Below are 13,169 nucleotides of genomic sequence, written 5' to 3'. Positions count from 1 at the left end.
GCTTGTGCTGTATTTTAGATTAAATAAAAGCAGGCTTGGTGAGCAGAAGAGACTACTTTAAAAATATAAAAAATCTTACTGTTCAAAAACTTTTGACTGGTATGTACAATTAGATTTCAGATGTCAGTTGTACAAACAGAACAAGAAAGTAGCCTACTGTGAATATTTGTCTGGAAAAAAGTTTTTATTTCCAAGTGGACATGTCCAGTAGGCAAAAATTAGCTGTTTTCGAATAAAATGTTTCCTTTTTTTTGTGAGAATTCAATTTTTGTATCTTAAAAAATACACAGTAACTTCACATGATGACAGGAAATCCATGTTTTTATTAAGATATTGCACATGCTTTTTTCCAAAGCAGCTTACAATGGGGAAAAGCCAACAATATTCATATACAAACTGCGTAAACTAATCTTCAACCAGCGGTGATTTCTTGTGGTTTATTGTGGTAATGACCCAGCACCCATTTTACACTAATAATTACATCACCACCTTCATGGAACCTATACACGGATGTGTTTTAAGTTTTATCTTAAAATATGAATGAAACATGTTATGATAAAGGAATCTTTCCGTTGCATATCTGACGTTGACCTTCGAACCTGTCCGCTGTAGGTTTTACACTCACTGAGTTACTAATATCTGTAATCAACTTAATACGCCATTGATTAGTGAGGAGAAGGTGAAGAAAAGGACAACACAGAAATTTGCCCTCCGATTATCATTTTTATGGTTACTGTTGCAAGTAGGTTGCATATCATTCTTTTTGTAAGCAGTCAGTTTGTTGACTGGAAAGAATGAAAGAAAATTGCTACTTCTGTACCTTCTCCCATGAGGGGAGGAAACCTTCACTTCACATTCCTGAGATAACCAGCACTGCAAGCTGACAGAATTATGATTATGTTAGTATTCATCCTCTGTATTAACAGGTTTGTGTTCTGAAATTTTATGAATCAATTCTTAAATATTATATAAAGTGTAGATTAAGTAGATATAATTAGTAATCTTAGTTAGTAAAAAAAATATTCTACAGAATACTTAACTGTGGATTTTTTTGTTAAATCAGTATAATTAAACAAGTACTTAAGCTGACTGGGAAAAAAAGTAGAAAAACCGGAAGGGTACTGGCCATTTTCTGCCAGCCGTTTACTAACATTTATGGATATAACCACAATGCAATGTGGTTATAAAAAAAAAAAATCAATACGGAATGTTCCTTCATGCAAACACTGTATATTGTGCCTTGTTTTTACAGTCTGTAAAACAGTGTAGGCTATGACAAATATGTTTCTCAGTATGAAAAGTAAATATTGGTGAGGTCTTAGAGGTGGAGTTGTTGGACATATGATCTTTTGATAAGGCCGAATACAATAACAGAGAATAAACCATATATAAATTGTTGTTCTTTTTGTTTGTCTTCATGTTTGTCCTGAAATGGATCTTAACAATGACCTCTCCTAATTTACTGATTACAGTAACTTTTATATAACTCTTCCTCTTTCTCTACACCTAAAACAGCAGCCATTTGTTTAATTTTACTCACCAGTTTACTTCTGAATAAAAAAAGTGTGGATTTCAGCATTAAATTAAGATCTGCTCATGTTTTATCACTTGTCTTTACTCATTTTTACAGCGTCACGCATTATAACCAATCACACGCGATTCTGTTGAGTTTATAAATGCAGTGGCCAATCAGACGCATTCAGATGATTCATCGCGGAAACATCAGAATTCCGCGAATTTTCTCATCGTAAACAACAGAGTGCAGATGTACATACAATGTAAGTAAGAGATTTATTTTATAATGTAGACAGCTTTATTGATGACAATGATAGTATTTTTGTTTGGTTGTTTTTTATGAGAGTTAAACTCGTGATAGATTTAAGTTAGTAATGTTCTTCACCTGCTTTTTGTAGCCTATCCTTATTTTTTCCGTAAGAGCAAAGCATTTCTACATTTTATGGGTCTCATCCATTTTTAGCTGTACAAAACATCTAGTTTTGCTGCTTGATAAGCAAAGTTAATAAGCAAGTTAAATCGACTCATTTTGATTGTAATAAGTTAAAATGACTTGTAGTTTTAAGCTGATTTAACTTAAAAACTTAAGGCAGCTGCTGAACTTAGGTTTTTAAGTTGAATCTGGTGAAAACTTTTTACAGTGCAAGAACGTTCCATATTGGTTATCCAGGAAAGTTTTCCTAATGAAAATAGAACGTTCCCTTTCCTGTTCCTGTTCTGGGAACCTACTGGGAACGTTCCTGCAATGTTTCCCAGTAGGTTGCCACAAAGTTCCGCTAATCTAAAGGGAACGTTCTATTTATGTTAGGAAAACTTTCCTGGCTAACCAATAGGGAACGTTCTATTTATGTTCCTAGAAGGTTCCCTAAAAGCTGGGTTATGACGCCCCCCTCAGGAGAAATCGTGAACGCGTTCCAGGGGTCCCCCTCAGGAGAATTTGCGATGGCGTTCCTGTCAGAGGAAATTAGGATCGCGGGAGAAATCGTGGTGGGTAAACATGCTACTGTTAATGTATTATCTTAATTATGAACACACTGGTTTGTAGTGAAAACAGTTTTACCGTTTACTGCACGTTGTTATTCTTCTCATTGTTTTCAGGATGCGTCATCAATCAACTATTTTAACGGCACTTACCGCAAAGTATGCCACTGAACTGAACGAAACTCGCATATTTTGCTGATTATTGCTGCTGAAAATGGTCAATTATTGTCATGTTTTGGGCTTTACTAATTATTCGGACCTGGGAAAAACATTTGGAGTAATATAGACCGCCAAAAGTTATAACAAATCAAGGAGAAGAGTGCAAAAATGTGTCTGAGAAACAAGAGGCATTTGTAGTTGGCCAAACTGAACCAGGATTTCCAAGGCAAGAATCTTGACAACATTCATGTTTTTTTCATCATTTTCGTCATTTCTGGTCAGGTAAGTGAAATATTAGGCTAATATCTTAATTAATACTGCTCATACATATCTTTACCACCTATTAACTTTAGTTGGTCAAAATATTGCACCCTTTCCTGCTTACTAAGTCCTTCTCTATATGATTTAGCAGCTTCCACGCATTTTTTCACATGGTTTAGGCAGCATAAATTAGCAGAACAACGTCTGTTATCCATGTTGTTGTTTACATCTGAGTATTGCCAATATGGCCACGCATCCGGGTAACTGACCAAATCATGATGTAAGTGCAAAACCTCTGTTCTTCAATGCGGAAGTAATACTGCATTCCAGGCAGGTTTTTGAGCCCGTAAATCATGACTTCAAACCACGACGCACGACTTTGTAGCGTTCCAGGCAAGTCATGCCAAACTGCCTGAGCACATTTATTATTATTATTATATTATTATTAATTTGATTGGAACGTTATATTGTCCGAAAGTCTATTTTTCCACCGTGTACCACTTGCATAAACACCACACCCGTAGGGGCTGCCATTATTGTTTCTCGGGCTATGTAACGTCAGAACTCTGAACTGGGAGTACATCGATCTAGTACGAGTTCACGGGTGGGAAGTCACGAGTTTGACTGCCGCTCCAGTGCACTTTCACAGGTAGAAGGTTGGAAAAACACAAGTAACGGGTTGCCTGCAACATGGCATAAACCTATGGGCAAGAGTTCCAGTTTATTAGGCACTATAGGGAAATAATGAGAAGAACAACAACGTGCAGTAAATGGTAAAACTGTTCACACCAGTGTTCATAATTAGGCAAATACATTAAAATAATTTGGTAAGACACCAATTTTCAATTTTCTAGCAGCAAAGCAAGCTGTTTTGTAAAGCTAAAAAGAGCTGGATGCGGATGAAACTGGAAGCCATATCGAATTGGCAAATGGCCACGCCAACTTTTCTTATTTTATTGGCCTACATCACTCCCTGATACTTGCCCAAAAAGACGGGTTCATGATGTTTGTAGAAACGTTAGGTTACTAGCCTTTCATTGGATTTGGTTCACCCTCCGCCTAAGAGAAAATGTATAATTACATAAATGTTCTATATCAGGGGTGGCGAACGTTGGTCCTGACTCCTGGAGAGCCACAGCCCTGCAGAGTTTTGCCTCAACCCTAATCAAACACACCTGAACAAGCTAGTCAGAAAGGTTACTAGGTAGCTACAGGCAGGTGAGTTTTTGTTAGGGTTGGAGCTGAGTCCACGACCGGAGTTCGCCACCCCTGTTTTACATATTCACACTAAATGAGAATTAAATTCACAGTTATGCATAGCATTGAATTGAAAGAAGCCTTACAGAAAACACAGCAGGTGAGTCATTTTCCTACATGGAGTCTACCCTCCCCCATAGACAGGTGGAGAAGAGGGCGTCACCTTAACAAGCATTGTCTCTATGGAAACAGCGTTCTAGAGTACAGGCTTGTATTAATATCCCTTAGGGTTATGTGTTTGCAACTCACCATGGTTTCATGTCCTGTTGCCTGACTATGTAAAAGAAATTCATTACTAAGAGTTTCCACCTATGGTTATATGTGAAACTGGACCACAAAAGTCGCACAAGTATATTTTGAGCAATAGCCAGAAAAACATTGTATGGATCAAAATTATCAATGTCTTTTATGCGAAAGGTCATTTATTTATTAAGTTAAGATCATGTTCCATGAATATATTTAGTAAATTTCCTACCAAAACTTAATTTTCGATTAGTAAAATACTTTGTTATGAACTCCATTGTCTAATCCTAACAAACCATACATTGATGGAAAGCTTATTTATTTACCTTTTAGATAATGTATGAATCTTAATTTGCAAAAATGTACCCTTATAACTGGTTTTGTGGTCCAGGGTCACATATATTTTATGCCTCAATAAACCCAACTAGATATTTCTTATCAAGAATTTAGTTTGTGTGCAACTTCCTTGGTTGTGTTTGCTCCGCAGTGTGCATCAGATGAAAATATCTAAGCAACTCTTAAAGCATGAATTCTGTTTTTATTGTAGTTATGTTAAAATTACAATTGACTTACAGACATACAGTATTTGCATATATTAAACTAAACATTTGTGCCTTATAAGTTTCTTTTTTGTTTTCAATCCCTATCCCTCTTTCCCTCGCCAGTTACTCAGACCGGTTTTGGTCGGATCTGTTTGTCACCACCTATGGCAAACAGTACAGCTTGCCTAAGGTTTGTAAACTGAGTGGTCGCCCTCAGAAAGTGTATTCACATTACTGCCCTAATTGTACAACAAAGGGCCAAACAGGTACAACCACTCCAACAGTCTATTGTGTGCTGTAACTGACCATTTGTTTTATGTATATAAGCTATTGTACTATTCAACTTCCATGCATTCAATTATGACAAATATTTAAATGGTTATCTAGAAAATACACTCAACAATGTGTTTTAAATCTGTAAAAAATATCAGCGAATAACAAAACAATTGTACAAAAAGTTTTAAGTCAACTATACAGAAAGACAATGATGTACAACCTCAAAAAAATATTGAAATTTAAAAGGAAAAACAAAACATATCTTTAGTTTCTGTGTCCAGTGAAATTTTCATAGGCAAATACATGTAAAGAGCTGAAGACTTTCATTTCCTGTCAACATACGTAAGCGACAGATAAGCCATTGGACAGACACAGCGACTGTTTCCCTAAAAAAATATCTCTGTCTCCGTCACAAAGAATACATTTTGACACTAGTTATTTCTTTGTTGACCTTTGGGTATCACATGACACAAAAAACAGGAACATTTAAAAAACATGAAATATATAAACACAAAATCCCTGACAGGTAAACCTACGAAACCAGCCTTTAACACACACACACACACACACACACACACACACACACACACACACACACACACACACACACACACACACACACACACACACACCAGTATTAAACAGCCGAAAAGCAAATATTGACAGCATCGTATGACCCTTCATTGCGGAGTCCTTTCAGAAGCATCTCCACCCTTTTTGTGAGATCTTCAAATCCTTCTTCTTTGATTCTATTTTCTACAAGGAAACTTTTTTAAACATAGTCCTTCCTGTCATATCCACCACTGACGGAGCGTGGAGCCGAGTAGCCCATTCTTGGTGGCTTGTACTTCTTCTCCCGTGGAGGACAGGTGCAGCACAGCATGGCTCCTCCAATGAGTAACAGAGCAGCAGCGGCAAACCCTATGTAGATGGACGACCCAAGCTCTCGTTGCTGAGCGGCGTTCAGTAACGGGTTGTAGAAGTCCCGAATGGTTTGGTGTGCCACCCACGCCGCCGGAATGAGCTCTAGGATGCCGGCGATAATGAACATCACGCCAGAGATGATCATCACTTTAGCCTTGGATGCTTCATCTTCAATGCAGTTGGTGCATTTGGCGCCCATGATGGAGATCAGCACGCCAAGGATGGCCAAGATGATGGCGACGACCGACATGGCTCTGGAAGCCTGAAGGTCTTGTGATAGAGCCAGCATGGAGTCGTAGACCTTGCACTGCATCTGTCCGGTGCTCTGGACAACACAATTCATCCATAAACCTTCCCAGATGATTTGCGCCGTGACGATGTTTGCACCAACGAAGGCCGATACGCGCCACATTGGAAGAGCGCAAGCGATAATGCTAATGATCCAACCGATGATGCCGAGGGCAATGCCCCCGATCTCCAATCCCATCGACATCGTGCCTTTTAGGGGAACTTTTTAACCTAGGAAAGGGAGATATAGCTTAGTACACAAATATAAGCTGTACTATTAAACAGAGGGTTAAAAAATAAAGAACTGTCATTTACCTAGTGCTGAGATGTTGATGCAGATGTATGCGTCCTAATTCTTCCTTTCTTTGTGTAGCCTTGTGAGCCCAAGCAGCCTTTATATTCCCAAAGAAACAGGTGCGAGAGGAGGAGGATCTTAGAGTGATGACGGGTATGTGATACAGGTTTGTGCACGACACCTGCCTGCTATGGCCACTGCGCGGAGAAGAACAATGTTAGTATTGGCTTTCCCTTGTAATCTAATTCCTACTAACATTGTGTGGAGTAGAGAAACAAGCTCAGCCAGGAAAAGCACCTGAAAGCACAAATCAGTAATCAAGGGGGAGGAGAACAGGGCTAATATTTCACCTGAATCACACTTAATGTTTCACACTTAGTGAGAGCATAATGATGTTGTATGTGAGGGATCTCAAACTTTCTTACGATTCGAGACTTTGTTGATTAATGTATTTTATTGACTTGGCTTCAAAAGCTTTTTTTTATTATTTTACATGAATTGGTGTATAGGGTTTTAGCAGAAGTACAGAAAATCATTATCGTTGACTATGTTTCCTCTTCTTTTTCTACAGCATGATAAAACAGGAGAAACAGGCTTTAGAGACGTAACTAATAGGTTATTTTAGTGTCTGAATGATAAGATGTCTTTCTGTTAGTTATTAGCGTGCTGTGGAACCAAATCCAAAACATTATCAGGATATGCTGGCCTATTTCATAGAGGAGTGCTATGATTTGAGGAAACTGCATTGTTGGCTTGTACTATTGTCACAAATGTTGAAATAAAGAACCAAATTATTACGATAGGCGCACGGAAGTATTAACATTTAGCCTACTGTTCGTGTCAACTAACATAAAGCAGTAAGGTCTTCATTCATTCAAGGCAAGGTGATTCTGTTGAGTTGGCTTTTTCTGATTATTATAGATTTATAGAATAAATATTTTATTTTAGCTAACATTTTCGTTATATCTCATTAAGATGATAGCCTATTTACTTACCTTAACTAATCTGTTTATTATTCCCTTTTTTCAAATGATTCAATTGACGCTAGATGTACTTACTTGAGGTCGATAAATACTCGTGACGAGAGTGCGAGCTGTTTTAAAATCTGTTTCTCTTTCTATTAAATTATAACTATTGCCAGATTTGCCACTTACAGAAGCGCTAGCTGCTTTAAATAGCGTAAAGTCTTTCTCCTTAGCTAACGTATTTGCCATCACTGTACGCGCGCAACGTACAAAGCTCATGAATATGTAATGAGGTAAGCACTCTTTGGTTTATAAGTGGTTGCTAAAACATTATAGTAAAAACACTGTTTTACACCGTTACTATGATAACCATCTTGAAACTTGTAAAACGCTGCTTAACCCAGGGGTAAAAGTGGCCTTTACCCGATGTTTAAAAAGATAACTCATGGTTAACCAGGCAGTGTGGAAAGACCTTAATCTCAAAACTGAAAGGAAGACATGGAGATTCTTTAATTTATTAGTTGTTATTTTGTTTTAATAATCAAGAATTCAATTATGAATCAATTATACTTATTCAAATACATGTTGTAATTATTCAGTGATAAAAACACAACAACAAACACACAAAAGTGCACGATAAAATGACAAAAACTTTGAGAGGTGCCTGCACATAGTCTCAGAGTTTCTCTGTTGTGTTGTCAAGTGGAACTTGAACTTAGAATCCAGTCTGGTCTGGTAGAATCTGCCTGTCTCTCTCAGGTGGGAAAAACAAAACAAATGTGTTTCCCCTTTTGTCAGTTTTGCATACATCCACTCATTTTGTAACACGCACAGATAAATTGTAGAAAAAGGGCAAAGGTGCCATGTAGATATGTTCCATATCTAGACAGCTGTCCGTTCTATTTTTAACAGCATTTCAGAGAATGAGAAAGCCACTGAAACATTAACAGAGTTGATTGCCATTCTAGCTAAACATAAACATATTAGTACAAGATTTTCCATTGTAGTTTAAGCCATATTACTCTTTTAAATGAAAGTACAAAAATATTCTCAAACAGCTTAAGTTCAACTGTAAAAGAAAAATAAAGTAAAAATGAAAGCACACAAGACTACAAAAATAAAACCACTGGCATTTTCCCATTATAAGTTTGATTTAAAACATACAGAAAACAACGTACTACACAGTAAGTGGTGCCAAAATATATCTTAAAAAAAAGTGTGGAGTGACAATAGACGCTGATTGGACAATACAACAGCATGTAGAAATATCACATGGAGAAAAAGTAAACAAAATTTTGAGTTACCTCCAACTTACATGTCACAATTATCTTTCAATGAAAGACAAACAGTAAAAATCAAAAGTCCTCTGAGGTTCTCAGACATAGTCTCTCTTGTTGTAGGTACTTGGAGCCACTGAGTGGTGGGCTGAGTAGGCGATACGACTATGTGGCGGCGGGTACCTCGTCTCATCCTTAGGTGGACAACTGCAGCATAGGATGGAGCCTCCAACCAGCATCAGCGCCGCAGCGGCCCAGCCAAGGTACAGCGATGCCCCTATTTCCATCTTCTGAGCTTCTGGAACAACTGGACTGTAGAACTCCAAAATAACAGTGTGCGCTGACCAGGACACGGGAATGAGCAGCATGACCGCGGCTGTTATGAAAGCGGCACCAGAGCTGATCATCACACGGGCTTTGGCCCCTTCATCCTCAATACAGTTGGTGCACTTGGCCCCCACGATAGCGACAAAGAGTGCAAGACAGCCCAAGATGATGGACACCACCACCAGAGCGCGAGCCGCCTGTAGGTCTGCGGCAAGAGCCAACATGGAGTCGTAGACTTTACACTGCATCTGTCCAGTGCTCTGAACCACACAGCTCATCCAGATTCCCTCCCAGTACACCTGTGCCGTGACGATGTTGTTGCCGATGAATGCAGAGACCCTCCACATTGGCAAAGCACAGCATACAATGCCGAGAATCCAGCCAAGAACCGAGAGCGTGACTCCCACTAACTCCAAACCGAAAGCCGCCATGTCTCAGCACTTTCTCCTTTCAAACTCTCTTCTGTGCTCTCTCTTGTGTTCACCGAGGCTCAATGTTCGTCTGTACGAGTCCTTGACACAATTACATCAGGAATCTCCAAAATCACCAAAGGACCATTCAAGCATGGAGGTGGGTGTTGACACACTGAATCTCCTCTTCAAGGACGACTGGAATGTTCTGTCCTGGTAGAAACTTCCCCCCGTTCTGAGAAACACGGCTGACCTACCTGGGATATGACATCAGATGATAAGGCGCAATCTTGGTATTGGTTGGCGTCCTCATAAAAAATGGGAGCTGCTTTCTGTGTAGCACATAGACAATGTAGCTTCCGGTAAAAGTTTGTTTAAACTAAAGGTTGGGACTATTTGCCAATGTTAATAAATAACCCAAGGTGGACCTGTAAGAAATGCTCTTTAATGGACAATCATTGACAACACCAATGTAAACACCTTTTGTAGGCCATAATGCATGCGTACTGAAGTCTTAAAGGAATGGTTCACCTATATACAGTTAAACTCAAAAGTTTACATACGCCTTGCAGAATTTGCAAAATGTTAATTATTTTACCAAAATAAGATGGATCATACAAAATGCATGTTATTTTTGATTAGGTATATAATTTATTTTTTTAATTTATAAAAATGACTCTGTTCAAAAGTTTACAAACGCCTGATTCTTAGACTGTTGTTACCTGAACGATCCACAGCTGTGTTTTTTCTGTTTAGTGATAGTTTTTATAAGTCCCTTGTTTGTCCTGAAAAGTTAAACTGTCCGCTGTTCTTCAGAAAAATCCTTCAGGTCGCACAGATTCTTTGGTTTTTCAGCCTTTCCAACAGTGACTGTACGATTTCGAGATTAATCTTTTGACACTGAAGACAACTGAGGGACTATGCAACTATTACAGAAGGTTCAAACACTCACTGATGGTTCAAAAGGAAACACAATGCATAATTTTTTTTTAATTTGAAGGTCAGGGTAAATGTAACTTATTTTGTCTTCTGGGAAACATGTAAGTATATTTTGTAGCTTCTGAAGGGTAGTACTAAATGAAAAAAATATGACATTCAGGCAAAATAAGAAACATTTACACATCTTCATTCTGTTCAAAAGTTTTCACCCTCTGGCTAATGCATTGTGTTTCTTTCTAGAGGATCAGTGAGCAATTGAACCCTCTGTAATAGTTGCATATGAGTCCCTTAGTTGTCCTCAGTGTGAAAAAATGGATCTCAAAATCATACAGTCGTTGTTGAAAAGGTTTCAAATACACAGATATGCTGAAAAACCAAAGAATTTGTGGGACCTGAAGGATTTTTCTGAAGAACAGTGGACAGTTTAACTGTTCAGAATAAACAAGGGAGTCAAGAACAACTATCACTAAACAAAAAACACAGCTGTGGATCATTCAGGTAACAACACAGTATTAAGAATCAAGTGTATGTAAACGTTTGAACGGGGTAATAAAACAGTAAATGATGTTTGATTAAACAAGGTTCAGGAGGAGCACGATCAGATAATCAACCCATTCGGCACAGGTGCAACCTGTTTAACCAATCATTCAATCAGCGCATCCTCTATATATTACCAGCCGTCTTACCTCCATCCAGCGATAGTTTCTTGGCATCCCTCCTCCACCCCTACTCCCCACTTCTAATCTGTTTCTATCCTACACTAGCAGGGGGAGTTCTCTGGGTCCGGCCTGTATTCCGGCCCGGAACCCTTCCCCCGGACAGCACGCCAAAATATGCTTAATACTCGCTCAAGCAGATTAGATGTAAGGGCGAACTCGTGAAACATACTTTATGAGAAATATCTTATTTGGCGCAGTTCTAAATAAAAAATAACATGCGTTTTTTAATATCCCTCTTATTTTGGTAAAATAAATAACCTTTTGCATATTCTACAAGGTGTATGTAAACTATTGACTTCAACTGTACAGTACAACAGCAATTTACACTATCCCACAAAGTCTTCCTGCTTAGGTAGTGAACAGTAGGCCTAATTCCTGGTAGCAATGTAGGTCACCTTTGATTGCAGGCTATAAAATATAACTGTAAAAACATTCATGTGTTTACAATATTTCAGATGCCATTTCCTGATTGTATAACGAAAGGCTTAAATTTAGTGATGCAACCCAAAAGCAAGTGTAGGCCTATACGGAGTGAAACCAAGAAACTGATAGGCTATGTCTATACAGTATAAGCGTAAATTGGGAGGTTAGATGGTTTCAGTTTAAAAAATGCAAAACATGCTGAGAGAAACCAGATAAAGTGAAACATTGCTGACCTATTATATTATGTCACCTTGTGTGTTACAGTTCAGGCTTTGTTCACTTTGAAGAAAAAAACACAATTCTTCAGATATGTACACACTTATGAAAGGACGAGTGTGTGGCAATGTTGAAAATGAATTTACTTTTGTGAGAAGGAATGTTACTACTTACAAAAATATAACTAAGTTGGTGTTGAAACCAAAATGTTGAAACTTTATCTCAAAACCACACAAATGTAAAAGCTCTTAAAGGGCTAGTTCACCCAAAAATAAAAATTCGGTCATTAATTACTCAACCTGTAAGAACTCTGTTCATTTCCGGAACACAAATTAAAATATCTTTGATGAAATCCGAGAGCTTTAAACAGCAACACAACTACCACGTTAAAGGCCCAGAAAGGTAGTAAGGACATCGATAAAATAGTCCATGTGACATCAGTGGTTCAACCGTAATTTTATGAAGCTACGAGAATACTTTTTGTGTGCAAAGAAAACAAAAATAACAATTTATTGAACAATTTCTTCTCTTATGTGTCAGTCTTCGCCATAGTTTTGTCTTGTTTCATTTATACGTTATATATTTTGGCCTCGGATTTGTGTATTTGCTAAACAACATTAACTAAATAATGCTTTCCTGATAAAACAACTTAAAACAAAAAAAAAATGAGAGGGTGTCATCTATTTAACAATACAACACTTTACAGTGTAAACAACTGTGGTGCAATGAATGCATATGGGTGCTTTCAAGTGTAAATAAATACATACACTGACATGTTTTAACCAGACACAAAGTCAGTAAACATTTGATTAATCCACCAAGTTGACAAATAACCTATGTGACATGAGGAACTTGAGAAACATTTTACTGGACATGAACCCAGACACACCCAGAGAGCCAGAGGATAAAATAAAAATAAAAGAGAAGAAGCCTAGTTATTGCTTGCTGTTTTCACAAGACAGCCTGAAACCAGTCTATGTTTGATAAGTGAACATGACATCATGTGCCGTGTGTGGGCCTACCTCCTTCTCAGGGAAAACTGATTATATTTAAATGAGTTTCTGTAAGGCACGGTAATGGAGGTGGTGACTAATGAGTTTCAGTGGGAAGATATTGTTCTTAAAGGGGCGGAGCTGGGGGAGTGCTTCCAGA

At 38.1% G+C, this 13,169-nt stretch overlaps 2 protein-coding genes across 2 annotated transcripts; both read right to left on the bottom strand.

The window, feature by feature from the left end:
* Window positions 1-5,826: 5,826 nt before the first annotated feature.
* On the bottom strand, window positions 5,827-6,800 carry LOC141292175 (claudin-3-like). The gene is made up of 2 exons (XM_073824127.1): window positions 6,762-6,800; window positions 5,827-6,677 (listed from the first exon to the last, which is right to left on the bottom strand). The coding sequence occupies exon 2, from the start codon at window positions 6,649-6,651 to the stop codon at window positions 6,007-6,009; it is 645 nt and encodes a 214-aa protein (XP_073680228.1). The 5' UTR covers window positions 6,652-6,677; window positions 6,762-6,800; the 3' UTR covers window positions 5,827-6,006.
* A 1,414-nt stretch (window positions 6,801-8,214) lies between these two features.
* Window positions 8,215-9,953, bottom strand: LOC141292819 (claudin-3-like). The gene has a single exon (XM_073824882.1). It carries the CDS (start codon window positions 9,739-9,741, stop codon window positions 9,082-9,084), a length of 660 nt encoding a protein of 219 aa, XP_073680983.1. The 5' UTR covers window positions 9,742-9,953; the 3' UTR covers window positions 8,215-9,081.
* Between the last annotated feature and the right edge of the window lie 3,216 nt (window positions 9,954-13,169).

Source organism: Garra rufa, chromosome 19 (genome assembly GCF_049309525.1).
Source record: "Garra rufa chromosome 19, GarRuf1.0, whole genome shotgun sequence".
Classification (NCBI taxonomy): domain Eukaryota; kingdom Metazoa; phylum Chordata; class Actinopteri; order Cypriniformes; family Cyprinidae; genus Garra; species Garra rufa.
This window is presented reverse-complemented; position numbering and strand designations above follow the sequence as displayed.

Bases quoted from the DNA above. Each gene is read 5' to 3' on its own strand.
- LOC141292819 (XM_073824882.1), bottom strand. From the start codon at position 9,741: ATGGCGGCTTTCGGTTTGGAGTTAGTGGGAGTCACGCTCTCGGTTCTT.
- LOC141292175 (XM_073824127.1), bottom strand. From the start codon at position 6,651: ATGTCGATGGGATTGGAGATCGGGGGCATTGCCCTCGGCATCATCGGT.